At 52.3% G+C, this 23,025-nt stretch overlaps 1 protein-coding gene and 1 pseudogene across 7 annotated transcripts in view; both read left to right on the top strand.

Annotated features, from left to right (window-relative positions):
* Positions 1-23,025, top strand: part of Cdh23 (cadherin related 23) — a 336,018-nt gene that overhangs the window by 100,258 nt on the left and 212,735 nt on the right. For 6 of the 7 annotated variants that reach the window (XM_010606319.3, XM_010606337.3, XM_010606311.3 and 3 more), the window contains 2 exons: positions 16,660-16,854; positions 20,028-20,156. In XM_010606319.3, coding sequence (XP_010604621.1) covers positions 16,660-16,854; positions 20,028-20,156 — 324 coding nt within the window. Of the gene's footprint in view, positions 1-3,442; positions 3,479-11,076; positions 11,151-16,659; positions 16,855-20,027; positions 20,157-23,025 lie in introns of those variants that run through there. The other variant, XM_019204988.2, reaches the window with a different exon arrangement.
* Positions 12,556-12,927, top strand: LOC104849763 (annotated as a pseudogene).

Below are 23,025 nucleotides of genomic sequence, written 5' to 3'. Positions count from 1 at the left end.
GCAGCCTGCAAGAGGCTTCCCCTTCCACCACCAGCTGCCTCCCCAGCCAAGGAAGATCCAAAGGCTCACTAGTCAGAGCAGAAAACATATACACATATTTGCAAGCTACAGTACAAACGAGCGGCAAACCTAATGATTCGTGATTATTATTTGAAGGGTCCCACTGTTACAGATTTATTTGTCATTTCTTGTAATAACACCGACGGTAATGAATTCATTTATATTAATGTGAGTGTCACACGGACTTCCATTGAAATTCCACATTAATTAATGTACCATTAAAACAAAGTGTCGCCCAATTAATATCAAACGGAGGTGAGACTGCCAGGGTCCTCTTCATGGGGCTTCATTTGTAATTCATGGTGTTAGCACCCTGCTTAATGAAAGGCATTTGCAATTCCTACCTTGTTTTCCTGCCTTCTGGGGGAAGGCCAGTGCACCCCAGAACTGCTGGGCTGGGGAACCCTAGACTAGCAGGAGGAGGGACAGGAGAAGCATTGCTCTGGAAACCAGTCTCAGGGAGGCCCTTGGAGCTCCTGCCTGGCTGGGCACCATCTTGAACCTGGTCCAGGTTCCGGAGGGGCTGATTTGTTTCTTGCTCAAGTTGGGTCTTGACAGATGAGGCTGTGGCTTGTGGCTGCCTTAGCACTGCCCTGCAATAGGGAGCATCTGAGATTCTGGGTCTCTGTCTTTTCTGGGAGCCAGACTGGTGGTTACAGTCTACACGTGTCGGGACTTAGGGTGTCCCTGAAGCTGGAGTTGAGCTTAGTGGGCCTTGGACTGCCAGGTACAGAAGACCAAGGAATTGGACCCTGTTCTTGCTGAGGGTCCCACCTCCCCAGAGTGGCGAGGGCAGACGTGCCACACCGTAGCCCCATCTTGGCCAAGGCAGCCTCCTCGGGTGAGTGGAGCTCCATGGGCCGCCTCCACCTAAGCTGGAAAATGTGAGGCTGCCCTTACCTGGCAATAATGAAGCTGGTCACAAGGACAGCAAGTGCTCCCACCACTCCTGAGGACCAGGCTCTGGGCTGAATGTCACAGGACCATAGCTGCCACTGGGACCCCTGGTTTAGGGCCTCACAGATGAGGAAGCTGAGGCTCACCAAGCTTCAGTACTTGCCCGAGCCACACAAAACTGAAAGAGAGGAGCAAGAGAGGGATCTGGGATTGTCCCACTAATGTCTGGGGTTCCTGCCATCCTTGGAGGGCAGCAATGTGAGCAGCCTCTGGCTTCCTGGTCCACAGTGCCCTTACCCTTCTCAGAAAACCCTCCTCTAGCTGATAGTCCTGATGTACCGGGTCCTGGCACAGGGCAAGTGCCTACAGTCACAGCAGGGCATTTTAACCATGATGGTGTCATACGTCTTGGTGGAGAGCCAGGCTCTGAAGCAAAGAAAAGGGAGAAATGATCTCATTGATTTTTACCTCAGAATATGCTGCCCCCATATACTCTGAGGACAGCCACAGAGCAGGCTTTGCCACAGGACATCCTCTGATTAGATTTCTGGAAGAACTTTTAGTCACACACTTAGGGTGCAGGAAGGGAACTGATGTGGAGACAATGTGCTCAGCCCCTGCACTGGGGAGACAAGGGTCTGAAGAGCACGGGGCTGCGCCCTCCCCAGGGTGATCCAGATCCTCTGTGCCCTGATCCTGCTCCCGTAGAAGCTGAGAATGGAGTGTGGTTGGGAATTCACCTTCCATCCTGGTTAGGACAAGGTAGGGGACGTTAAGGAGGAAGCACAGATGCAGACATCTGCAGTGTGGAACTGTGACCATCTGAGTGACCACAGCCAAGGCCTGTGGGCTCCTTGGCTCTCAGCTTTCCCATCTGTAATTTGGGCTCAGTGGCCAGGGTGGTGTTTCTCCTCCCTGGCGGGACACAAGAATTCCTCTGGGAATTTTTGGTGGGGGGCACTGGGGATGGAACCCAGGGCCCTCACACTGACCTGCATCCCATCCTTTTTTAAAAAAAATATTTTTTAGTTTGAGACAGGGTCTCGCTGTCCAGACTGGGCTCCAACTTGCAATCTTTCTGCCTCAGCCTCCCAGAGTGTTGGGATGACAGGCGTACACCACCACACTTATCTCTGGCTTCAGCAAGGCTACTTTTTAATGAGCCCCTTTGGCGATGACTCCATCATGCACCCAGGGAAGCAAACTACTGCACTGGGCCAGCTCTCAAGTTGCTTTAACTGTACTATCCAGCCTGTCTCCACTTGCTGGGGCTTATTTTCCTAAGCCCTGGGCCCTGTGGGCCTCCCAGCTTCTCTCTTCCTGCCAGGCCCAGGGCCCAGCCAGCCTCCTCTCTCCCAGCCCTCACTGGCCCCTCATCTCTCCTGTAGCTGGGTCTGAAGCCAGCCTTGTAAGCCCCCAGGCACCAAGTGACAGGTCCCACTTATCACGTCGCACTGCCTGAAGGGCCGTCACAGGGCAGCAGTCGCTGTGGGGATGGGAGAGGCTTGAGAGAGGTAGAAACCACACCAGGCCTGACTCATCCTCTGAACGTGGGTCTCCCTCACCCACACCCTTCCCCTCCAGAGTACACGGGTGGGGGGACAACAGGCACAAGGATGGAGGAGCCCAAGGGGAGGAAGAGGAGGGACAGCGGAGAAGTTGCATTGCGTGAGCTGTCTTCCTAATTCAGAATCCATTTATTAGCCACAGCTTCCGGAAGATGTAAGGCCCGCCCTAAGGAGATTTGCATATTCATTTTGTTTAACATGATTCATCATCGTGAGAGGGAATGAATGATCGTGGCACTGAGAGGCAGAGCCCCTTTGGGATGGAGGTGGGGGTTGTGCCACCCAGCAGGTTCCCTGGGGCTTTCATCTCTGCTGAGAGCAGAGCAGGAACCTCAGCCTTCAGAGCCATCCGCTTTCGTTCCAGACTCCCCCACTGAAGGTGACATTTGCAAGATTACTTTCCAGTTTACAGACTCTTGTCTACCTACATGTGCATTCGTAACCCTACGCCTGCCCCACGAGGTGCTAGCATTATGACAGAACCTAAGGTTTATTGAGTATCTATTATGTACTCTGCACTTTACACCCAGCCAGCCCTTCGTAGGGTTCCTAATAATCCCATGGGACCACTTCACTATTAGGAAACTGAGGCTCAGAAAGGCTGCCCAACTTCTCTTTAGTCGTGTAGTAAGTAAGGGGTGCAGCTGGGACTCCAGCCACAGATTCCCTGATGGCTTTGCTCCCTCACGCCCTCCCCTCACACTTGTTTTCCTCAGCTTGAGTGACCATTTTGCTGTTGCAAAGATGAGGGAAGTGAGTGTGGCCAACCTGGTCTCCCGCAGTGCTGCTCCCTAAACATGTTCTGGATGGATGAAGGGCTGAAGGAACCTGACAGGTCCAGAGAACTGATTCCTCCACTTCCAATACTTTCCTGAAGACGACTGACACCTGTCACTTCTGAATCGGTAACCTCTGGATAGCCCACACTGCTCGGCAACACCCACTTAACCCTGGTTAGTAGTCCCAAGCATTTGACTGGGCTAACAGCATCCCAGCTTCCCGAGGTCACCATGGCCACCCCCCTGCTCCCCAGGCCTGGTCAGCTCTGCTCATTGAGAACCGCAGGGGGTGCCGGTTAAGAGTGCAGGCTGTGGGTGTGAATCCCAGTGCCTCACTACTGTCACATGGCCTTGGAAGACGAGGTAGGAACACTGGTCTCCTTCACAGGCTGCCATGTGGATGGTATAAGATAATGTCCGGGAAGCATTTCAGACAGGACCTGGCATACAGAAGTCCTCAAAAGATGTGAACTGTTGTTATCCTAGACCCATAAGAGTCTTTTTTTTTTAGAGATACCACACATCCATCAATTGCCACTTTGCAGAATTTGCCAAATCTCAAAACCACCTCATGCCTTGGCTCCTGTAGCCCAGGAGTCAGGGATAGTGTCCTGGACCCACCCAACACAGGTTCTGGATGCCGGGCAGGCTGGCTTTTTCAGGGCGATGCTGCCATAGGTCACGGCCTACTCCTTGGATTCTTTTCTTGGGAGTTTCTGCCTCTGCAGTAGGATGTGAAGATTTCCCATCTGACCTTTGATGTCTGAAAGTGTTTTCCCACTAGTAAATTGAGTACCCCTTATCCAGAAAAGATTCAGATTTGGGAATATTTGCATAGAGTTTGGAATATTCACATAGATTTAGCATTTCAGATTTCAAATTTTTGGATGAAGGATGCCGTGCCTTTATTAGCTCATTTGATCTCTGCCCCAGCACTATGCCGAAGGCAGGTTGGAGATGGCTGCACCCATTTCCTGGATGGTAGAACTGAGATATTCCCAGTGCTGCCCTACAGTGACAGAGAAGGAAGTCACACAGATGGTTACTGAAGAGCTGCCAGGATGTGAGCCAGAGTAGAGGATGGTTATATCTGGGGTTTTCCCTGTCAGGCCAATAGGAGTGAAGATAATTGTCACCCACTGGGTCCCTCCTCCTTGGAAGCCAGAATCTGATTGGAGAGGATGAAACTCCTAGCAGCCAATCAGACTGATTGACCAGACGGGGACACAGATGATTTGTAAGTCTGGCCAGCCGAGGACTGGACTCCCCAACTCCTGCCTTTATTCTCAGTCACACCTGCCATCCCCTAGGGAGGGTGAGGGAAGCCTGGCCTGGAGAGACGGGTGTGTACTGCTTGGTGTTGAAAGCAGCCTGTCATGGGGCTGCACGGCTATCGTATCCTCCCTGTCTCCTTTCTTTGCACGTGACCTTCAGCCAGCTGCCGGGCTGGTCTGCCGCCTGTGTGCCATCCCTGGTGCCTGCTGCCCCGTGCTGCCCAGTGCTTCCTCCACACTTGCCGGTCAGCAAATGAAACAGCATAGACAGTGCCAGGAAGAGACGGCCTTGAGGAAGGTTTCCGAACTCTACTGTCCCTGGTTCTATAGGAAGATCTCCTTAGTCTCCGAAGGGGAAGGGGGCCGGGGCCATCTCACTCTCTGGCAACAGAGCAAGTTTCCGGGCAAAAGGGAGGAAGACCTAGATGTCCCCTCTAATGGGGCCATACCGGCCCCTCCGTGTCCAGCATGCCCATGTGTTCTGGAAACCCCGCGTGGCCAGCTTCTTCTCCCAAGGGAGGTGACATCTGACCCGGACACTATCAGAGGGAATGAGGTGAAAAGGGTGGAAATGCCATATGAAAAGGCCTGGCGGTGGGACCCCACTTGGGGGCGGGTGTATAGATCAGTCTGGGAGAAGGGGGTGCTGTGGAGCAGCTGTGAAAGATGAACGTTTGGCCATTCTGTGGTGACATCAGGGGTCTGGAGATGTTGCCATGGAGGTAAAAGCAGAGCCAGGGATCGTGTTTGAGGAAGAAAATGAGAGTGGTATGGGGGATGAGTGCCCAGGACCTGTTACAAGGGACAGGGCTGGAAGGGAAGAAGCCACTCAGAAGTCAGCCACAGGGGGACCCGAGTTTGATCCCCGGTACCCCCCCAAAATAGAAAAAAAAGTCAGCCATAGGGAGAAACATTGGTTTTCATTTTTATATTTTTATCAAAGTAACGTATCTATGAGTTTAGAAGTCTAATAGTACAGCTTGATTTATAATAAAACAGCAGTGCTCTGTTCCATCCTTTCCCTGAGACAACCTCATTCAGTGTCGGGCATCCATCTAATTCTATATCGCATTCTTACAAATCATGCAGCTTTACACGTTATCTTTGGGTTTCCCACTGCCAAGGATGAGCATTTTGCAAGTACAACCCTCCCACCTCATCTTGCTACACACACTACTCTTAAGAACCATTCCTCCAAACATAATTATATCCCTCCTTGTACCTAAAATAGCATCTAGCATATACACTATAATGATTATATAAATGTTATTCACAGCCGAGCCACACAATATACTATAATTATATTTCCTCTTTTGTTTTCCCTGGAATTAATAATCACCTCTTTTTTGTTTGCTTACTGTCCTTTGAATCTGTCATTTATTCATCTCTAAATATTCTGGCATAACTGAATACTTCCTTTTACTAGGTTAAAAGTACATTGATTTTTTTTTTTAGTTGGTTTTAATTTTCTTGGCTACATTGTCTCTGGAGAAGCCACTCCCCTGCCTCAATCCAGGTCAGCTGAACTCTCACTTGCTTGGTGTTTTGAAAGCTAAGTGGGAAGAGGTTCAGTGTGGGGAGGGCATAGGGAAGGAAAAGAGAGTGACTCTGGGAACTCCTTTTCCCTTCTCCTGTATTTAATCCTCTGTGCCATGGGTCTCACATTTTTGTCTTTGTTAATTTATACTCTCATTTTGCTGGAGTACACCCTTCAGTCATTTCCAGGAAAATGGTTCATGGGAAAAGTATCCTTTCACTATTCTGAAAACTATAGTTATTCTACATTTGTATTTACTGATAGTTCGGGTGTAGAAGAACTCTGGAATAGAAATCATTTTCCTCACAATGTCGAGTTATTTCTTTTTGTGTCTCAGTATATAATGTTGCTGGTAAGAATTTTGATGTCACTTTGACTCCTGATCATTTATATGTAGTCTTCTGTTTTCTCTCTGAAAGTCCCTAGGATGTTTTCCTACATATTCAGTGTTTCAGAAGGTCATGGTTCTATGCTTTCGTGTGTGGATCTTGCTCATAAATGCATACTGGTCTCTTTCAATGTGGAAACATGGCCTTAAATGTTATTTAGTGGATCATTCCTCCCTGTAACTGGGTGTTGGGTCTTCTGGACTGCTCCTCGGATTTTCTAACTTTTCTCCCCCACTTTCATCTCTGAGTTTTGTTCAACTTCAGAGGAATTTTTTTATCTTCCAAGTCATCTGTTGAATTTTTTCTTTGTGCTGGACCCGTTCTCCTCTTGGAGTGTTCCTGTTTCAAGGACACTATGTCCTGCTCTCTCAGGACTCCTTGCTCAAGGGCCCCTGCCACTCCTTTACTGCCTCTCACACTGGAGTCTCTTCCCAAATGGAAGTGAGCCTTCGTTGTCTGTTCGCATGTAAGGCCAAGTTCACGTTTAGCTGCCTGCTTTTACCCTATGTGTACTTGAGGTAGAAGGGGTGAGGGCTGATTGTTAACCAGTGGCTTTGTTTAGGGGTGACTAGGCAAGGATCTGGCTGGTTATTTGAGGGAACCCCAGCCTGTTACTATCTGGGGTGGGAGGGGTAGAAAGTTGGGAGGTCACACTTACTGCCCTGTGTGCAGGGCGGGTCCTGCTCCCAGCCTGGAATCCAGAGCCCGACAAACCCTGCCCCTGAGAAAGGAGCTGCCTTTCTTCTGCAAGGGTTGAGGAGGAACTTGGGAGTCCACCTGCTGGTTTTAAAGACTTCCAGCCAGCCTTCCCATTGTTAGCCCTGCCCTGCTCTCCCACACAGCATGACCTGAAGGCTCCATGTCGAGAGCCTTCCCAGGCTGCACGGGGCAGGCCTCAGCCTCCATGTCCCCGCAGCAGGTAAAACAAGCCCATGTTTCCAGCTTCCAGAGTTTTGTTGATGTCTCTCATCTACTGTTCCTTCTTTTCCTGTTCGTTTTGCCCTTGTGGATTTATGCATTTTTAATTCCCTTATTGTCGTTTTGGTGAAAGGTTAGGACAAAAACAGAAACAAATGGATGTGTTCAATCTGCCGCGTTTACTGGAAAGTCTCCATTCTTTTGAAACGCTTATCTAATGCCTCCTAGGGACGCATGACAGGGCTAGGCGTGAAGAAGAGGTGGCCAGGGTAAGCAGCAGACAGGAAAGGAAGGATGAAGAGTGGTTGGCAAGGCGCTGGGCAGTGGGGAGTCCAAGGCCACTCAAGGAGCCAGGTGCGCCCTGGGTGAGCATTTGACAAATGCCTCCCGATGGTTCTGAAAATCCCTGCGAAGGGGAAGGGCCTCGGGTGGAAGAAGGCTGAGCTGCTCCAGTAGAGACCCAGCAGCTGGGGAAGCCAGCCCAGCCAGGCTCCAAGTGCCCACAGCGCTCCTGCCCACAGGACTGGCACCTCCACCAGGGAGCCTGCACTGGCTCTGAGAGCCAACCTGGCACCGTTTAGAGCCCAGTGCATCATCTGGTGTAGAGAAATCATGTCTGTCCCATTCTTCTGGAACACATCTGTGCACGTGTGGGGTTATGCACACACGAGTGTGCACTCCCAGACCAGAATGGGGCCCAGAGGCTGCCATCACGGCCCCAGGGGCTCTCCCTTCAGCTATCCTCCTTGTGCGATTCTCTGTGTGGGCGCCCTGTTCCCCAGTGGTGCTTGACTATTTGAGACAGAAACACTGCCTACATCCCCTGTAGACCCCTCTTTACCTCTCTCACTGTTCTTCACAGCTGGAAGACCACAGAGTCTCGGGGTGACACCTGCCAAAGCACCTGTAGACCTGAGACACAGCGGAGAGGCACCTGCCTTGGCATTCAGCTGACCCCAAACACTTGTGTTTTGCTCTTGCCCCAGGAGCTCTAGCTCAGAAAGCTTTGATTTCTATCTTTCCTGTTAAAGGAAGCAGCCCATGACCATATTCTCAGTGAATATGTACAATTTTGAGGTTTCTCTTCCTTCCAAAATTCGTTTTGGGCCAAAGCTCCCATCAACTCTGGCTTCTCTTAGCCAGACAACTCGAAGTCCCCCTCTTCAGCTCTGGGACCTTTGAGATCTAGGGTCAGAGAGGTGGATGGGATATGAACTCCAGTTTTACCACATCCAAGCTCTGTGGCTTTGGACAAGTTGCTTTGTGTCTCTGAGCGTCTAGGTCCCCCTTCCGGAAATAAGAAGCAGTGAGCTAAGATGTGTTAAAAACTGCCGACCAGAGGCCAAGGAGGACGGGAGGGGCTGTATCCATGGGAGTCCCCTCCCCTCTTCTGCCCACCTCGGGCACAGCCACCAGCCTCTGAGCGGCCCATAGGGGAGGGTCTGTTCCCAGGTCTGATCCAGTGACGTGCCTGCACCTTGTCAGAACTCCATCTGTCAGGAATTTATCACTAATGCATTTTATAACAGGCTCTATAATAAGATATTAAAGACTGTGGCTGCATCTAGCAAGCGTTTCATAAATATTAATAATGCCTTGAGAGATAGCACCTATGGTGGAGATGCTACGGGGCTTAGCCCGGTTTGGTCAAGGCTTCAGAATTAATCTAATTGGGAGGGTCCGCCACGAACGTGACAGGGTGCACCCTCCTTTCTCTCGCCTGCCTTCCTCTCCCTCGCTGCTTGATTTTGGTACTTCTTTCCCTTGTTCACGACTTTTCCTCTCTGACATCTCTCTCTTCTCTTAGTTCCTGCTGCCCCAGCTTTAGTCCCTCTCTCTCCTCCTGCAGATTCTCTTCCCCTCCTTTCCATTGTCCTTTTGTCCCCCACATTTGTCCCTTTCACCCTTCCCAACCCCCTTGTCCTGATTCCCTCTGCTCCCTTTCCCTTGCCATCCCAACCCCTTCCGCCTCCCTGACCACTGTCCCATGACTGTGTTCTCCTGGCTCCCTCTCTGCCTCTCTTCCTTTGGTGCCCGTCTCCCTGGCTGCGCACAGTCCCCACCTCACTCCAGTGAGCGCCCCCGATCCTCCTCTGGAGGAACCCGGAGTTTAATGTAACTCACACTTCCCGGGAGAAGTGAACTATTTATCATTATTATTAACGAACAAGATCCCTTGCATGGCAGAACTTTCCCAGAGTCTATTCCCTTGTCACCCCAAGGAGTAGCAAAAAGATTTATTTGTCTCTGAATTGTACAGGGCGGCCCATTTACAGCAGGTCCATCAGGGGTGATGGGGAGCTTAAGTGAGAACTGGGAGAATCAGGGGTGCTGGCCGCCTGCTGAGAGGGACAAGTTGGCAGGTGTGAAGGTCTGGAAGGGGTGATGCCTTCAAACCCACCTCTCCAGGCTGACAGAGTCCGTGATCAGGTTGTCCCTGCCCACCCCGTCACCTCCCCACACGCATGCTGATAATCACCAGTGACCCACACGGATTTGCAGGTTAAAAGGAGTACCTGGGGTCACTTAACAAGAAGAGGGAGTTGTTTTCACCCAGTCTTTTTTATTCTCCCCGTGAACTGCTTCCCAGCCTCCTGTGTGGCCGGCACTGTGCCCTCATTAGCAGGAGCAGTGGCCTGGAGCTTTGCTTTCTGTGGCCCGGCTGGGGTGTTGAAGTGGCAGAATCTCGGCAGGAAGGATCGGGGATCCTGGAGTAGAGCTGCCGGAATGAGGAAGCCTTGCCCAAGGCTCAGGCATGTTCTGGGGGAGCCACGTGGGAGCAAGGAGCTGAGAGCCGTGGAAGCCGTGTATACTGGAGGCGTCCACAGGAGGGCCAGCACAGGTCACGTCACACACTACACCAAGGGCAGGAAAGGAAGTCCAAAGGCAGGACCTCCCCTCATCCCCTCTCCCTCTCTGAGCCATTCCCCTGGCTGTAGGTGGGCTGTCTCTGCCTGCCAGGGCTTCTGGGCTACCTTGTAACTGTGGCCTTGGGTGAGTCTCAGACTGTCCTGTGACCACTCCAACCCTAATTGCATAGCAAAGATCTTTCAGAGTCCCACAGCAGATTCTGATTTAATTTGTAAAGCCTCATCTAATTGTCCTGCTTGGGTCAGGTGATTACCTTTGGGCCAATAAGATGCTTCCTGGATCTGAGCTTGGTTGGGAGGATCAGGGCTACCCTACCGGATCCATCTCCTTGAGCAGAGCTGTGTGTATAAAGAGCAGCTTTACTTAGAAAGAGGGTGATACAAACAAAGGACCGATACAGGAGTCCAGGCACCTGATTTCCAGTCACAGCTATGCTAGGAACCACCTCTGTGACCTGGAGCAGGGCACATCCCTCTCTGAGCTTACTTTTCCCATCTGGAAGTGGGGAAGCCGCATGAGCTTATCCCCAGTGTTCCCTCTAACTCTGGCATTCGAGCCGTCCAGCTTGGTGCAGGGTCAGAACTGGCCTTGTTTAGAGGCCTTCTGCCTCAGGTGCCTCTCCTTAAACCCACTCACCCCTCACACAGGCTCTCAGACCCAATGAGGAGCTTCTGAGGCTCTCTCACCTCCCTCGCCTGACTGCAGCAGCCAGGGATCAATCGAGGGAAATGTTCTCTTTCTGAATTATTTCGTTTTGTTTCATTTTTGTTGCATTTGAGACAGAGTCTCTGTGTAGCACAGCTTGGCCTGGGACGGGTGATCCTCCTGCCTTCGTCTCCCAAGTGCTGGGATTACAGGTGTGTACCATTCTGCCGAACTTCTTTCTGAATTTTAAGGGGCCCAGTTGTTCAAGTTTATGGTGGAGAGATTCACTAGCTGTTTGAATTATTTCTAATATCATTCCCTTTTAAATGGGACTTGCCTCACCCTGCCTGTGATATTTTATTTCTGGAATAATTTCCATGACTATTTATTGAACATCACTCCATCTTGCCACATGCCTGGCCGAGCAAGAAGCATTGCTTTTTTTCATGCCTTGTCTTATGTGCTTCCTCCTCGTAACAATGCTAGGAGGTAGTGCTGTTGATAATTGCTCCATTTTGCAGATGAGGAAACTGAGACCAAAAGAGATTGAACAGCATGTCAGGTCCAGTGAAAGGTCTGGATTCAAAGTTAGGGGATCAGACTCAGTTCATACCCTGGGCACCAACATGCACTGCCCACAGGACACCTGGAAACTCAGCCGTTCCTGGCCCAGGAGAAACTGCTTGCGTGGAGGCTGCACACCTGTGTGCATATCTGTGCATTCTCATTGAGAACAGCTGGTGCTCAGAGAAGCCCCCAGTGTGTGTGCTGATGAGCCGCCCTGCTCTGTAATTTCTCCAATGAAGGATGGTGCCCAGAACCCAAAATGCATGAAGTCAGCCTTCTTTTCTGATAGTTTGATAGTTTGCTCCTCTAAAGTCTATGAATGGCTCTTTGCCTGGCCTGTTTAAACTCTCTCCTAAGTTATGCAGAAATTAAATGTATTTTCACTGCAGGGCATGAAGCATAATCCAGGGAGGTCAGGTGGGAGGATCCTCCTTCCTCTAGCTGCTGGGTCTTTGCTCTTAAATCCTCTGATCTGTTGCTCAACAAGGCTTCACCCTGGACCACGATGTGCAGACTGGTGAAATGTCCTGTCCCCGCCCGCTGGAGGCAGGGCAGGAGAGCTGCACCTCTTGTCTGCACGCTGGGTCTGTATAGGGCGTGTCAAGCTGACTGACTGAATGCCTTCAAGTGCAGACCATCTGCCTTGGGGAGCTCTGACATTCAGCTGTGTCCATCTCTTCTGGTTATAGGAACCACGGCCCCACATGACATTTTGCTCTGGATTTGGGGGAGCTGGCCCTGGCATTCATGTGTGTGCTGGTGGGGTTGGGTAGAGAGAGCTCTGAGCCCAGAAAGATCTCGAAGCCGATGCCATCGTGGCAGGCAGCAGGGCAGAGGTGGTGAGCTCTACACTGTAGAGCTTGGTCTCCAGGGCTCAGTACTGTATTTTCAGGTGTCTGTGTCTGTTGGGGTCCTGGTAGGGGAAAATTCATCTCAGGTGGCTCCAATAAAGTCAGGGCTATGAACGGACCCAGGGAGTCGCCTAGCTGCTCGCCTTCCCTGAACCAAAGTCTTTGCCCCTGGCTCCCCCCACCCCCACCCCCCGCCGCCATGGCTGACATGTAAGATGGCGGAGGGCTCTGCGCCTTGTCCTCTCACTCGGGGAGCGCAGGCTCCAAAAGTGGGGAGGCAACAAAATGTTCTCGCTGAAGAAGTGGAACGCGGTGGCCTTGTGGAGCTGGGACGTGGAGTGCGATACGTGCGCCATCCGCAGGGTCCAGGTGATGGATGCCTGTCTTAGATGTCAAGCTGAAAATAAACAAGAGGATTGTGTTGTGGTCTGGGGAGAATGCAATCATTCCTTCCACAACTGCTGCATGTCCCTGTGGGTGAAACAGAACAATCGCTGCCCTCTCTGTCAGCAGGCCTGGGTGGTCCAAAGAATCGGCAAATGAGAGTAGTGGAGGCTTTCTTAGTGCATTTGTTCACAAGCCTGGTAGATCTTGCTGTTACGTGCCTAACAAAGGCTCAAATACTCAAGGGATTACTTTTTCACTTAGAAGGAGGTGGATCTGTGGTCCTCAGGGACACATCAGAGGCATGGTTTAGCATTTTGTCAACTTAATTTTCAGGATTCTCTACAATTAAGATAATTTATTAAAGGTGGTCTTTCCTACCTCTGTGGTGTGTATCACATACACTGCTTGGAAGTTCTGTAAAAAAGAAGAAAATTCCAAACCAAATGACCTTTAAAATTTACTTATCACTGTACAAGGGCCTATAGAACAAGTTCTATTCATAGGAGAACTTCTTGCATGCTTATAGTTGATCAGATAAAAAGAGAGTGTTATAGTAACAAATAAAGTGCAGTTTAAAACCCAACTCTTATCCTCAGTTTGTTCCTAATATTTATTTTTGGTGGGAAGAGCAGAGATTCCTTGACATCTTTATTGGATGTATTGAGAATTTTAATTTTGGACCAGCGAACAGGGTAAATAAAATTTAACTTTCAGGTATATGGGATTTTGATTGTTTTTGAAATTATTCTCTATCTTTGTCTCATCAAGAAATTTTAGATCTGTATTCATCTCCCTGTTAAATCATTGAGTATTAAAAGACAGGTATTTTCTAGTTCCAGAAAAATTACATTGTGTATATTTTTGGTAAAATATTAATGAAGGAGATGTTTATGTGTATTGGGTCACAAAGTTTATCATGCAATGGTTTAATAAATGACTTCCTCTGTTACAGTTATAATTGTATGTACAACTTTAAACTTTAATAAATTAATTTATCAAGGTTAAAAAAAAAAAGTCATGGCTATGAAGAGCCAGCATAGAAAAGGGCAGCACAGTAGTCAACTTTCCATGACTGTGATAAAAGGCCTGAGAAAATCATCTTACAAGTAGGCAAGGCTTATTTTGGATCATGGTGTCAGAGGTTTTCAAGGCATGGCTAGGTGGCCCTGTTCTTTTGGCCTGTGGCAGCACTATACATCATGGTGGGAGCCATGGCAGAGCAAAGCCGCGCACCTCATGGCAGCCAGGAAGCAGAAACAGAGAGAGGAAGTGGGTGGGTTCCCAAGGTCTCCTGCAAGGGAGAGCCCTAACCACCTCACCTCTTTCCTGAGGCCCTGCCTGCTAAAGGCTCCCAACTGTTCCATGGCTGGTGACCAGACCTTTAACACATGGCCCTCAAGGGATATTTAAGACCCAAACCATAACAAGTAGATGGGGTTGGAGGAAAATATGGGATATTGAAGGCTCCCCTGGGTTAGCAAGAGAAGGAAACCCCTACTACCCCTAGGGCTGAAGGGAAGAGGAGAAAATGGCGTTACTGGAACCCGCTGAAAGCTAAGGTCAGGGGGAGCTAGTGGGGAAATGGAGACTGTGGGGAAGTCACATCCCAGAAAGACTTTCTCCTCCTGCCAGTGCCTCCCATTGGCAGAACCCAGCTGGAAGCCAGCAAAGATGTCTGGGGATGCCATCCACAGAAAGCTGGGGTTCAGGGAAGGCAGGACAGATGGATCCAGGGGACAGAGAGATTAAGAAATCAACCCAAAGACACACAGCATGGCATGTCGAGGCCTGAATCCCTAGCCCTTGTCAGCTTGCTCTCTTCTGGAGGGAAGGAGCATCTTTTCCAAACGGCCAAGCAGGGCTAGACCTAGCAAAGGAAAAGCATGTTTACGGGCCTAGAGATGTCAGGGGGCCCTGCTGGGTTCAAGAGGTACAGATAGCTCAGCACCCCTAGGAGGGAAAGTGTGAGGGCACCACACAGCCAGTGCATGCGACCTGTGTTCTGTGCAGAGGGCACTGAGGAGTCACAGGCGGTGAGCAGGGCAGGGCCTCCCGCTGTCTGTCTCTGGTTCCCAGTGCGCAGGTGGTGGGAGAGGGACTAGCTGTGCTCCTGACCGTTCAGCCAAGCACCTGCCTGCTGAACGGGGATCAGCAAACTCAGGGAGGAACCGTGGCAGCTCCACAGCTGTGTTCCTTGGAGGCCCTTCCAGCCTCATCCCACACTGGCTGCCCTGGGCTGGTCCCTGGAGGCAGAAGCAGCTCAGGGAGTAGCACAGGGCCCGAGTCATGGCGGCACAGCGTGCAGGCAGAGACACAGATGCTTCCTTGTGCAGAGCCCTGCAGGGACTTGGGTCCAGCGGTGCGACTCAGTCATGGAGGAGTAGGGAAAGAATGGGCACCAGGTTTTAGGGAAGCCTTCATGAGATTCACATCATGCACTTAGAGTTAGCTGCACCTGAATTCAAGGCCTTATTCTGCCTCTTCCTAGCTATGTGACTTTGGGCAAGTTGCTTCACCTTCTGTGCCAGCTTCCTTTCCTTCCCTTCCCCTTCCTCTTCCCTTCCCTTTCTTTTTTCTCTCGCTGTAATTGGGATTGAACCCAGGGATTGAGCCACTGAGCTATACCCCTAACCCCTCTTACATCTTGAGACAGAGTCTTGCTCAGTTGCCCAGTTGTTGGGCTTGAACTAGGAGCCTCCTGCCTCAGCTTCTCATAGTACTGAGATTTCAGGCATACATCATGTTGCCTGGTGGTACTTCTTGTTTTGAGGGAGGGTGATAGCTGCCACCCAGAAAGTTGCTTGTTACGGAGCTGGCAGATGTAGCCCATGGCAGAGGGCCTGGTGCAGAGTGACCAATGATTGTTATCACTTCTTGTCTCTGTAAGGAGTCTTACTAGATCGCCTATTCTTGGATGCATCCAGGGCTCCGTAGATTATGGATAGATGCTGTCTGCCAACGTTTAGCATCCATCCCTCTTCCTGTGGTAGGCGCTATAAAGATGAGAAGGGAAGGCTGGGCAGGGAACGTGAAGAGGCCCTCCGTATATGGTGAGCTAGGAGCTCTCAGAGACCCATGTGTGTTCCTAAAGAGTGTCTGCTGAGCACCTGCCACATGCCAGGCAAAGTGACAGCCCTGTGGCTTCCAAAGAACCACGTGCCATGAGGGAAGGCGAGCACTGGCCTGGCCAGAGCATGGGGGGTGAGAACTACCGGGTGCCCTGGGACCTACATATAGATTGTGGGGGGTGGGGACCTGGGGGCACCAACCCATCTGAGGAGTCTGGTAGATCTCCCCGAGGATGTGGCCTTTAACCAGAGACCCCCAAGTCAGAAGGGACAGGGGTCTGTGCCCATTGTGGGGGAGGGGCGGTCAAAAGAGGCTCCCAGGAGGCAGGGACACGTGAGCATTGGGCAGAGTCCACAGGGTGGCAGAGGCCCAGGTATGGCACGTGAGTCCCCCTGCCCTGGCAAAGCCCAACAGCCCATGTAGTGACAGGGCCTCCCTGGGGCACACGCCTCCGAGCCCTGCCCTTGAAACCTCCCTGACACAAGATTCCCTATTGGGCTCCTGCACATCCCAGGCCCGCAGTTTGAGCAGCCAAGGGGCACTCAACAGAGGAAGCAAAATAGCCAAGAAATGGATTTGGGTTCCGAAAGGCCCCTCATCCAAGTCTCCAGGATGAGCAGATCATCTTTGGAACCGGTGCTCTTATAGCCACCAAGAGGCCATCAAAGGAAGAAGAAAAAATAGATACTGCATTTTAAATTGCTCCGAATCCTCTTGGAATGAGAATGACAGAGCCCAGGGTCCAGTTGGCTGGAGGGACGTGGTTAATGGGCTTTGGGGGATCATTGTTGTGCAGGCAGCTGCTCCAAGCTCCGCTCACCCTTTTATTTGCTTTGCTTTTACCCAGAACACTCCAGTGGGGACGCCCATCTTCATTGTGAATGCCACAGACCCTGACCTGGGTGCAGGCGGCAGCGTCCTCTACTCCTTCCAGCCCCCCTCCCAGTTCTTCGCCATCGACAGCGCCCGCGGCATTGTCACCGTGATCCAGGAGCTGGACTACGAGATCACACAGGCCTACCAGCTCACTGTCAATGCCACGGTGAGTCCTGCACAGGGCCCTGTGCCCCAGCGTCTGCTTCTTCCCACCCAGATGCAGTTCCACGGCACGAGGATGCTGGCAAGAAGAGTCACAGTGACAGCTGCTGTCAGAGTCCTCGCTGTGTCTGTGGCACTGTGCTGTGTTCACGTGGACTGTCACCATTAAACCTCAGACAGCCCCACATCACGAGCTTTAGTAAGATGCCCATTCTACAGAGGAGGCCGCTGAGGCACAGGGGCACTTCAGACGTGCCCAAGATCACCTAGTACAAATGAGTACTGTCGCTTCCTTGGAATATGCATAGGGCAGGGTGTTCTCTCGTCCCTGGGACACAGAGCAGAGGTACCAGCCAAGCTGAGTCCTGACAACATGCAGGAGCCGGAAGGATCCTGGTGTCCTGGCCATGGTTCCATACAGTGGTGACCGTTCCAGAACAGGGCATCCGTTGGTACCTAGCACCCTGCAAGCCACTGAAATTGCAGGGAGGCAGGGAGAGTTGGTCCAGGGTAAGAGAGGAGCTGTCAGTCCATTTCACAGTTGACGCCATGCAGGCCCACGCAGCTGGTGAGGAGGGGAGGCAGTAAGAACCCTAACCCAGGTTGTCTGACTCCTAATCCTGTGTAGGAGCCCAGTCTCCAGAACATACAGCTGGGCCTTGGTTGCCAGCTGTTTTCAAGGGCCTGAGGGACCGGCAAGCCACTCACTCCCCTCTTCCCATTTCCTGCTGCCCCGTGACATAGCTGGCACCATCAGCTGACAGCAGGCCAAGAGGCTGGCCTGCCCTCTCCTGGACTTCTGTTTGCAAGACTCAGGCCAAGAGCAAACCAAGCCATGGGAATCCCCTGTAACTCCAGGACCCACTGGCCCGGTCCTCGGCACCCACTCCAGCTTCGTAGAGCTACTGAAGAGGCTGCCAGTGACGTGGGGACCCCATGGCAGCTCACAAAGCCCCATTCCTGTGTGCTGGATCTGGATTGTCCAACGGCCTGGTTTTGAAAGACAGGGTTCCCCGGGCATGGCCAGAACACCAGAGTCCCCCAGAGCTAGAAATGAAAACTTCTCTCCTGACCCTGGCCCACTGGCCCCTGGGAAGTCCCTGCAGAGGACACTGCCCTTCTTCCCTTCCCTTCGTGGCCCACAGTAACTGTGTGCTGCTGTTTGTAAAACTGACTTCCGGGATGGAGCTTGCCTTCAGTGCACCTGTATGTGGCCTTTTACATGCACCCACACTGCCCCTTCACCACCAATGTGGGGAGTCTGTGGCCCCACACCTGGCCTCAGAGCATGCTGCTGCTGCTTGCCCTCTTTCTCTGTTAACCAGTTGCCTAGGGATAATTTCCAACCACCATACAAATGACTTTGGGACTCTGGAATAGACCAGAGCCAGGCACAGGCAGGAATGTGGGTGGCCAGGCCATCAAGAGGCCTGTGCTCAAGCTGGGATGATGAATACAGTTAAATTGCTGTTAATCTCCCAGCAATCAGGCCTGGAAGCTGCTGGCAGGAGGAGTCCTAGAGCTCCACGGTAGATGGCCTTGTACTTTCTCCTCTAGAAGCTGGAATCCAGGAATCCCTCTGGGCTGCTGCTGTGCCCTTGGCTGCCGGGTCACAGCTGGGAGGCTGGCATTATCCCTGCCCACCAGATGTGCCCACTGCCATGCCCTGTCCCCGCGTGGGGTCCAAGGAGGGCTGACCGGGTCCTCCGTGGCAGGAGCAGGACTGTAGCCACAGGCGTGGGATGAGGACAGCAGGCTCCAGGCCGGACCACAGCCAGCTTCTCACAGAAGCCTGGAAATGGCAGGCCAGACCCACTGGGAACTCACGCCCACAAGGTCAGGGACCTGGCTGGGACTGTGCACCTGGCTGAGAGCTCTCCCACTTGCACTCTCTCTAGTCCCTTACTTGTACCCACTCCCATCCCCGAAGCCCTCCTCTTGAGCTGCCCCTGAGGACTCCCACCTCCCAGGCTCCACACCTCCATCTTAGAGGGCCAGGGCCTACCCCAGGCTTCTTGTCACACCTTGTATCACTCTGGAGGTTCTAGGGATCTAACCTGGGGAAGGTCACATCTCACATCCCAGGTGGGAGTTTACAAGCCCTTCATCACTGAGGGAGAAACAAGGGGACTCAGGAACTGGACTCAGTGGGAAAACAACTTCTTGGAAGGTACCCAGCAAGCAGAGTCTGAGCTGATGTTAGGGCCCCAACTCAAGACTAAGGGTTGACCTTTATGCCAGGTTTGAGTGCTGGCAACACCCTTACCACCCTTATGACGGGGCAGGTCACTTCCCCTCTCTGACCTTACCCCTCTAGTAGCTACCCATGCATGCCCAGTGACTAGCACAGTGCCTGGGAGGAGGGATCTGTGTGCGGCACTGTGGTGCTGTCACCACAGGCTTTTGGGACGCATTAGCAGTGGGCCGCTTCATCAGAGTCAGCCGTGTGGTTGGGGACTACAACAAGGCTTCAGGTCTCCTTTCTTGGTGAGCTTTTATGGGACTTCATTTCCGGCTAACTTTGGTGGTTGACGTGTTGCCTGTCTGGCCTCAGCCACAGTGGGTGGCCTGCATGACCTCTCAGGAGTCCTTTCTGGAGGCCCCCAGATGTCATAGGCCCTGGAGCTCCCCCTGCTGTTTGATTGGAAAAGTCACTTTACCACCAGCAGAGCCCAGTGCAGGCATGCAGGTCCCAGAGTACCCCTCTGTAGCCAAAGGGCCTTTCTTCTGAGAAGTCCCAATCCTGGCCAGTCCCCTGCTGTCCTGAAAGGGGAACAGGAAATTGGTACAGGAGGGGCAGTGGACCGGAACTGAACACAGCAAAGGAGCTGAGGGCTCCAACCCAGTCATCCCACCCACTGGATGTCCAGGGTAGCCAGTCCTTGGCCAGACTGGGGCCAAGAAATCTGCCTCTACCTTAGCGATTTTTGGTAAAACTGGAGAAGCCTTGGGGACCCTGCTTGTGTTCTCCTGCTGGGCTCTAAGGTCACTGAAAGCTCTTGGTGTTCTTGGTCCCTGTCGTAGCAAGCCCTTCCCTGCAGGACGCACATGGATGTGGATCGTATATGGGTCTGTGCATACATGTGTCACATGCTGCTGGTCTGTGTGTGCATGTGTGCACTCATGCGTGCATGCCCGCAGCATTGCTCAAGGCTGTATATCTCTTTGTCCCCTAAGGATCAAGATAAGACCAGGCCTCTGTCCACCCTGGCCAACTTGGCCATCATCATCACAGACGTCCAGGACATGGACCCCATCTTCATCAACCTGCCTTACAGCACCAACATCTATGAGCATTCTCCTCCGGTAAGAGATGGTTCCCTCTGGGGCTGCCTGCCCCCAGTCCCTATGGTAGCAGTGATACATGCCCGGAAGCAGAAGCCCCAGGCCCCTCCCACAAAACACTCCCTCTCCTCACCTGTCACTTCGTCCCTGGAGAGCTCCACATTGCAAAGAACCTGTCTTCTTCTTGTTGCTGAGACAAAATACCCAACACCCAAATCTAAAGGAGCAAAGTTTTATTTAGCTCACAGTGTGTAGAGGTTTCAGTCCCATAATCAGCCAGCTCCAAGGCAGGGTGGCATGGCAGACAGGCATCACAGAGGAGAAATAGTTCATGGCAGGCAGAAGGCCGCAAAGCAAAGGGCCACAGCAGTTTCCTTCTGCCCCTCTTATGTTCTGTCTAGGCTACCTCGCTTAGGGCTCTGTCTAGGCTACCTCAATTTAGGGTGCCAAACCAATCAGTGGGCTAGTTTAGTAATAACACACCCTTAATCCCAGCTCCACACACTAGATCCAGCCACCTCTGCAAAGGCCCTATCTATGACTGATGAGGCTTTGGGGGGACATCTAGATACAAATCATAATAGAACCCAAATGAGCTGGGGCATTAAGAGGGAGATTCAGAAAGGTTTCTGAGGAGTGATGGGGGCACCCACAGAACACCCGCCCTGTGCTGAAGAACAGATTTGGTCCCAGATCAGAAGCCAATTATGTGGCTCAGTCATGGTCCCACAGGCAAGTCCACCTCTCTTGACATCAACACTGCCCCCAAAATGGCAGCAGCTGGCAGCAGCATGCCCCCTGCTCCCTGCTCCAAGAGCCCTCTCAGCCTGAGCTCTCCCAGGAGTCCATACCACCAGCTGCCTCCCTCACTGTTCAGTTCGTGGGTTTCTCACATTCAGGTTTGCAAGAGAAACTCCTGATTTTGTGTGATGTCACGAACTGTCAGGCACCAGCCAGCCACTGCCTGCTCGGTGGGGACCATGCTGGGGTGGCTCCTCAGTGCTGTGGCAAAGCGGCCAAGGATGACCATCCTTCATCTGGCAGCTTCTGCTGTGCTTTGTGCAAAGTGGGTGGAAAAGTCTGCTGTGGGCTGACCCGTGAGAAGCTGGCTTCCCTAGGCAGACACCATCCCTGGACACACTGCTTGGCGAGCAGCCTCTGTTCAGGAAAAGTCTCCCTCTCTTTTGAAGGAATTTTGGTTGCCTAGGGGAAGGACTCACCACTCGGAGAGCAAAGCAGGGCCCTCACTGGAGGCCAGGCACTCATGGCTCAACTGCACGTCTGCACAGGCTCAGCTTCAAGCCTAAGCGGGAGGCTGGCTTCCCGTGACTGGGTGCAGACCGCACTCTTAGGCCAGTGTGGCCCAGGAAAGCTAGCTGCCGGCTTGGGCACTGTGGCTGTCCACCACTGCATCCTTGGATTCAGGCTCCAGAAGCTGGCATCTGGCCCGTTCTTCCTGGAGCCAGGTGTGGTGCATGGGGGGCGGTCCTGACATGGTAGATGCTTTTCAGCCTTCTCCTGCAGGTGCTTGAAGCTCCTTGGGGAACAAAGGTGGCATCTCAATGCCCCTACTCCTGGCCTTCTCTTTCTTGCTGTTCTGTGCACAGCGGGAGTCCCAGCTTTTGAGGCACAAGGCTGTCCCTTTCCACCCATCTCATGTCCCAGGACCCCTTCTTTACTGCCCCAAACCCCAGCTTTCCCAGGCCCACATCTTAGCCTCATTCAGACCTGCTTGATGTTTTCAGATGAAGAGGGCCTGCTCTCTGCCCCCACCAGCCCTTGGCTTCTCCTCCTGAGTGCCAGCCTAGCTGCCCTGCCCTGGGGGCACAGCTCAGCAGACAGGGCAGGGCCTGCTGTGGGGTGAAATGTGGTGGGCTTCAGGAAATACCTACATGATGGCTGAAGGAAGAAGCAAGTATATACCCTGGTCAGACCATCCTCTTACCATCCTGCTGAGCCCATCTTGTCACTCCTTGCACCTGCTCTGGTCACCAATCCCAAGTCCACCTGTCCACCAGTTCCCAGCTCACTCACCACCTTTCTTGGGATTATTTCCTGGCATCTTCCTCAGCGGAGACAGAGATGGCCACTGGTAGAACTAACTGTGGTAGAACTCTCTATGTTGAGTAATTTATGATTTGCTTTATAGTTTCACTCATTATGGTTATCTGGGTACGTAGATCACTATCAAGCCCTGGTCGTCCAGGGATCTGGGTCTCTGAGCCATTGTCTTAAGCTTCTTTTGCATCTCCCAGGGTGCTGTACCCAGGATGGGGTGCAGGGAAGATGCCCAAAGCCAACTTGATTTGCAGGTAGGATATGATGTGGCCAGGCCACCAGAGGAACTCAGAAGCTCTGCGGTGCCATTTCCTTGCCCGGGGCCTCTTGGCCCCAACCACCGCCTCACAGAAACAACATGGCTGACCGTGTATGTGCAGCACCCTTCCTTGGAGGCCCTCAGGTTGGGGATAATATGTGTAAGTCACCCAGCCAGTGCGGGTGGTTGGCAGACATCAGACCAAGGGGTCAGGGATGTGGCTGGGTGGTCATGGGTTAGTAACAGTGCTCAGATCCACTGAGCCTCCTGGCCAGAGCTTCAGGTCAGAGCGAGATGGGTGGAAAACCTGTGCTGTCCCTGTGAGCTTCCTCTGAGACCCTTTGGTTTCTGTCTTCTCCTCCAGACTCTACCTAAGCTATTACAGCTCTTCCTTTCTGATCGGCAGATCTCTGAGTCTGTGCCTCGGAGAGCCCGCCACTCCATTCTTGCTCACCCATCCATCCTTTATCAAGCCCCGCCTATGTGCAGGGCCCTGGGCTAGGCCACCCATCTTCCATCCAGAAGTTTCCACAGGCTCCTGCTAGGGCAACCCACACACACACACACACACAC

Source organism: Fukomys damarensis, unplaced genomic scaffold, assembly GCF_012274545.1.
Source record: "Fukomys damarensis isolate Sample0158 unplaced genomic scaffold, DMR_v1.0_HiC HiC_scaffold_20, whole genome shotgun sequence".
In the NCBI taxonomy this organism is placed as follows: domain Eukaryota; kingdom Metazoa; phylum Chordata; class Mammalia; order Rodentia; family Bathyergidae; genus Fukomys; species Fukomys damarensis.
The sequence above is the reverse complement of the archived record's forward strand: the minus strand, read 5'-3'. Positions and strand labels throughout refer to the sequence as shown.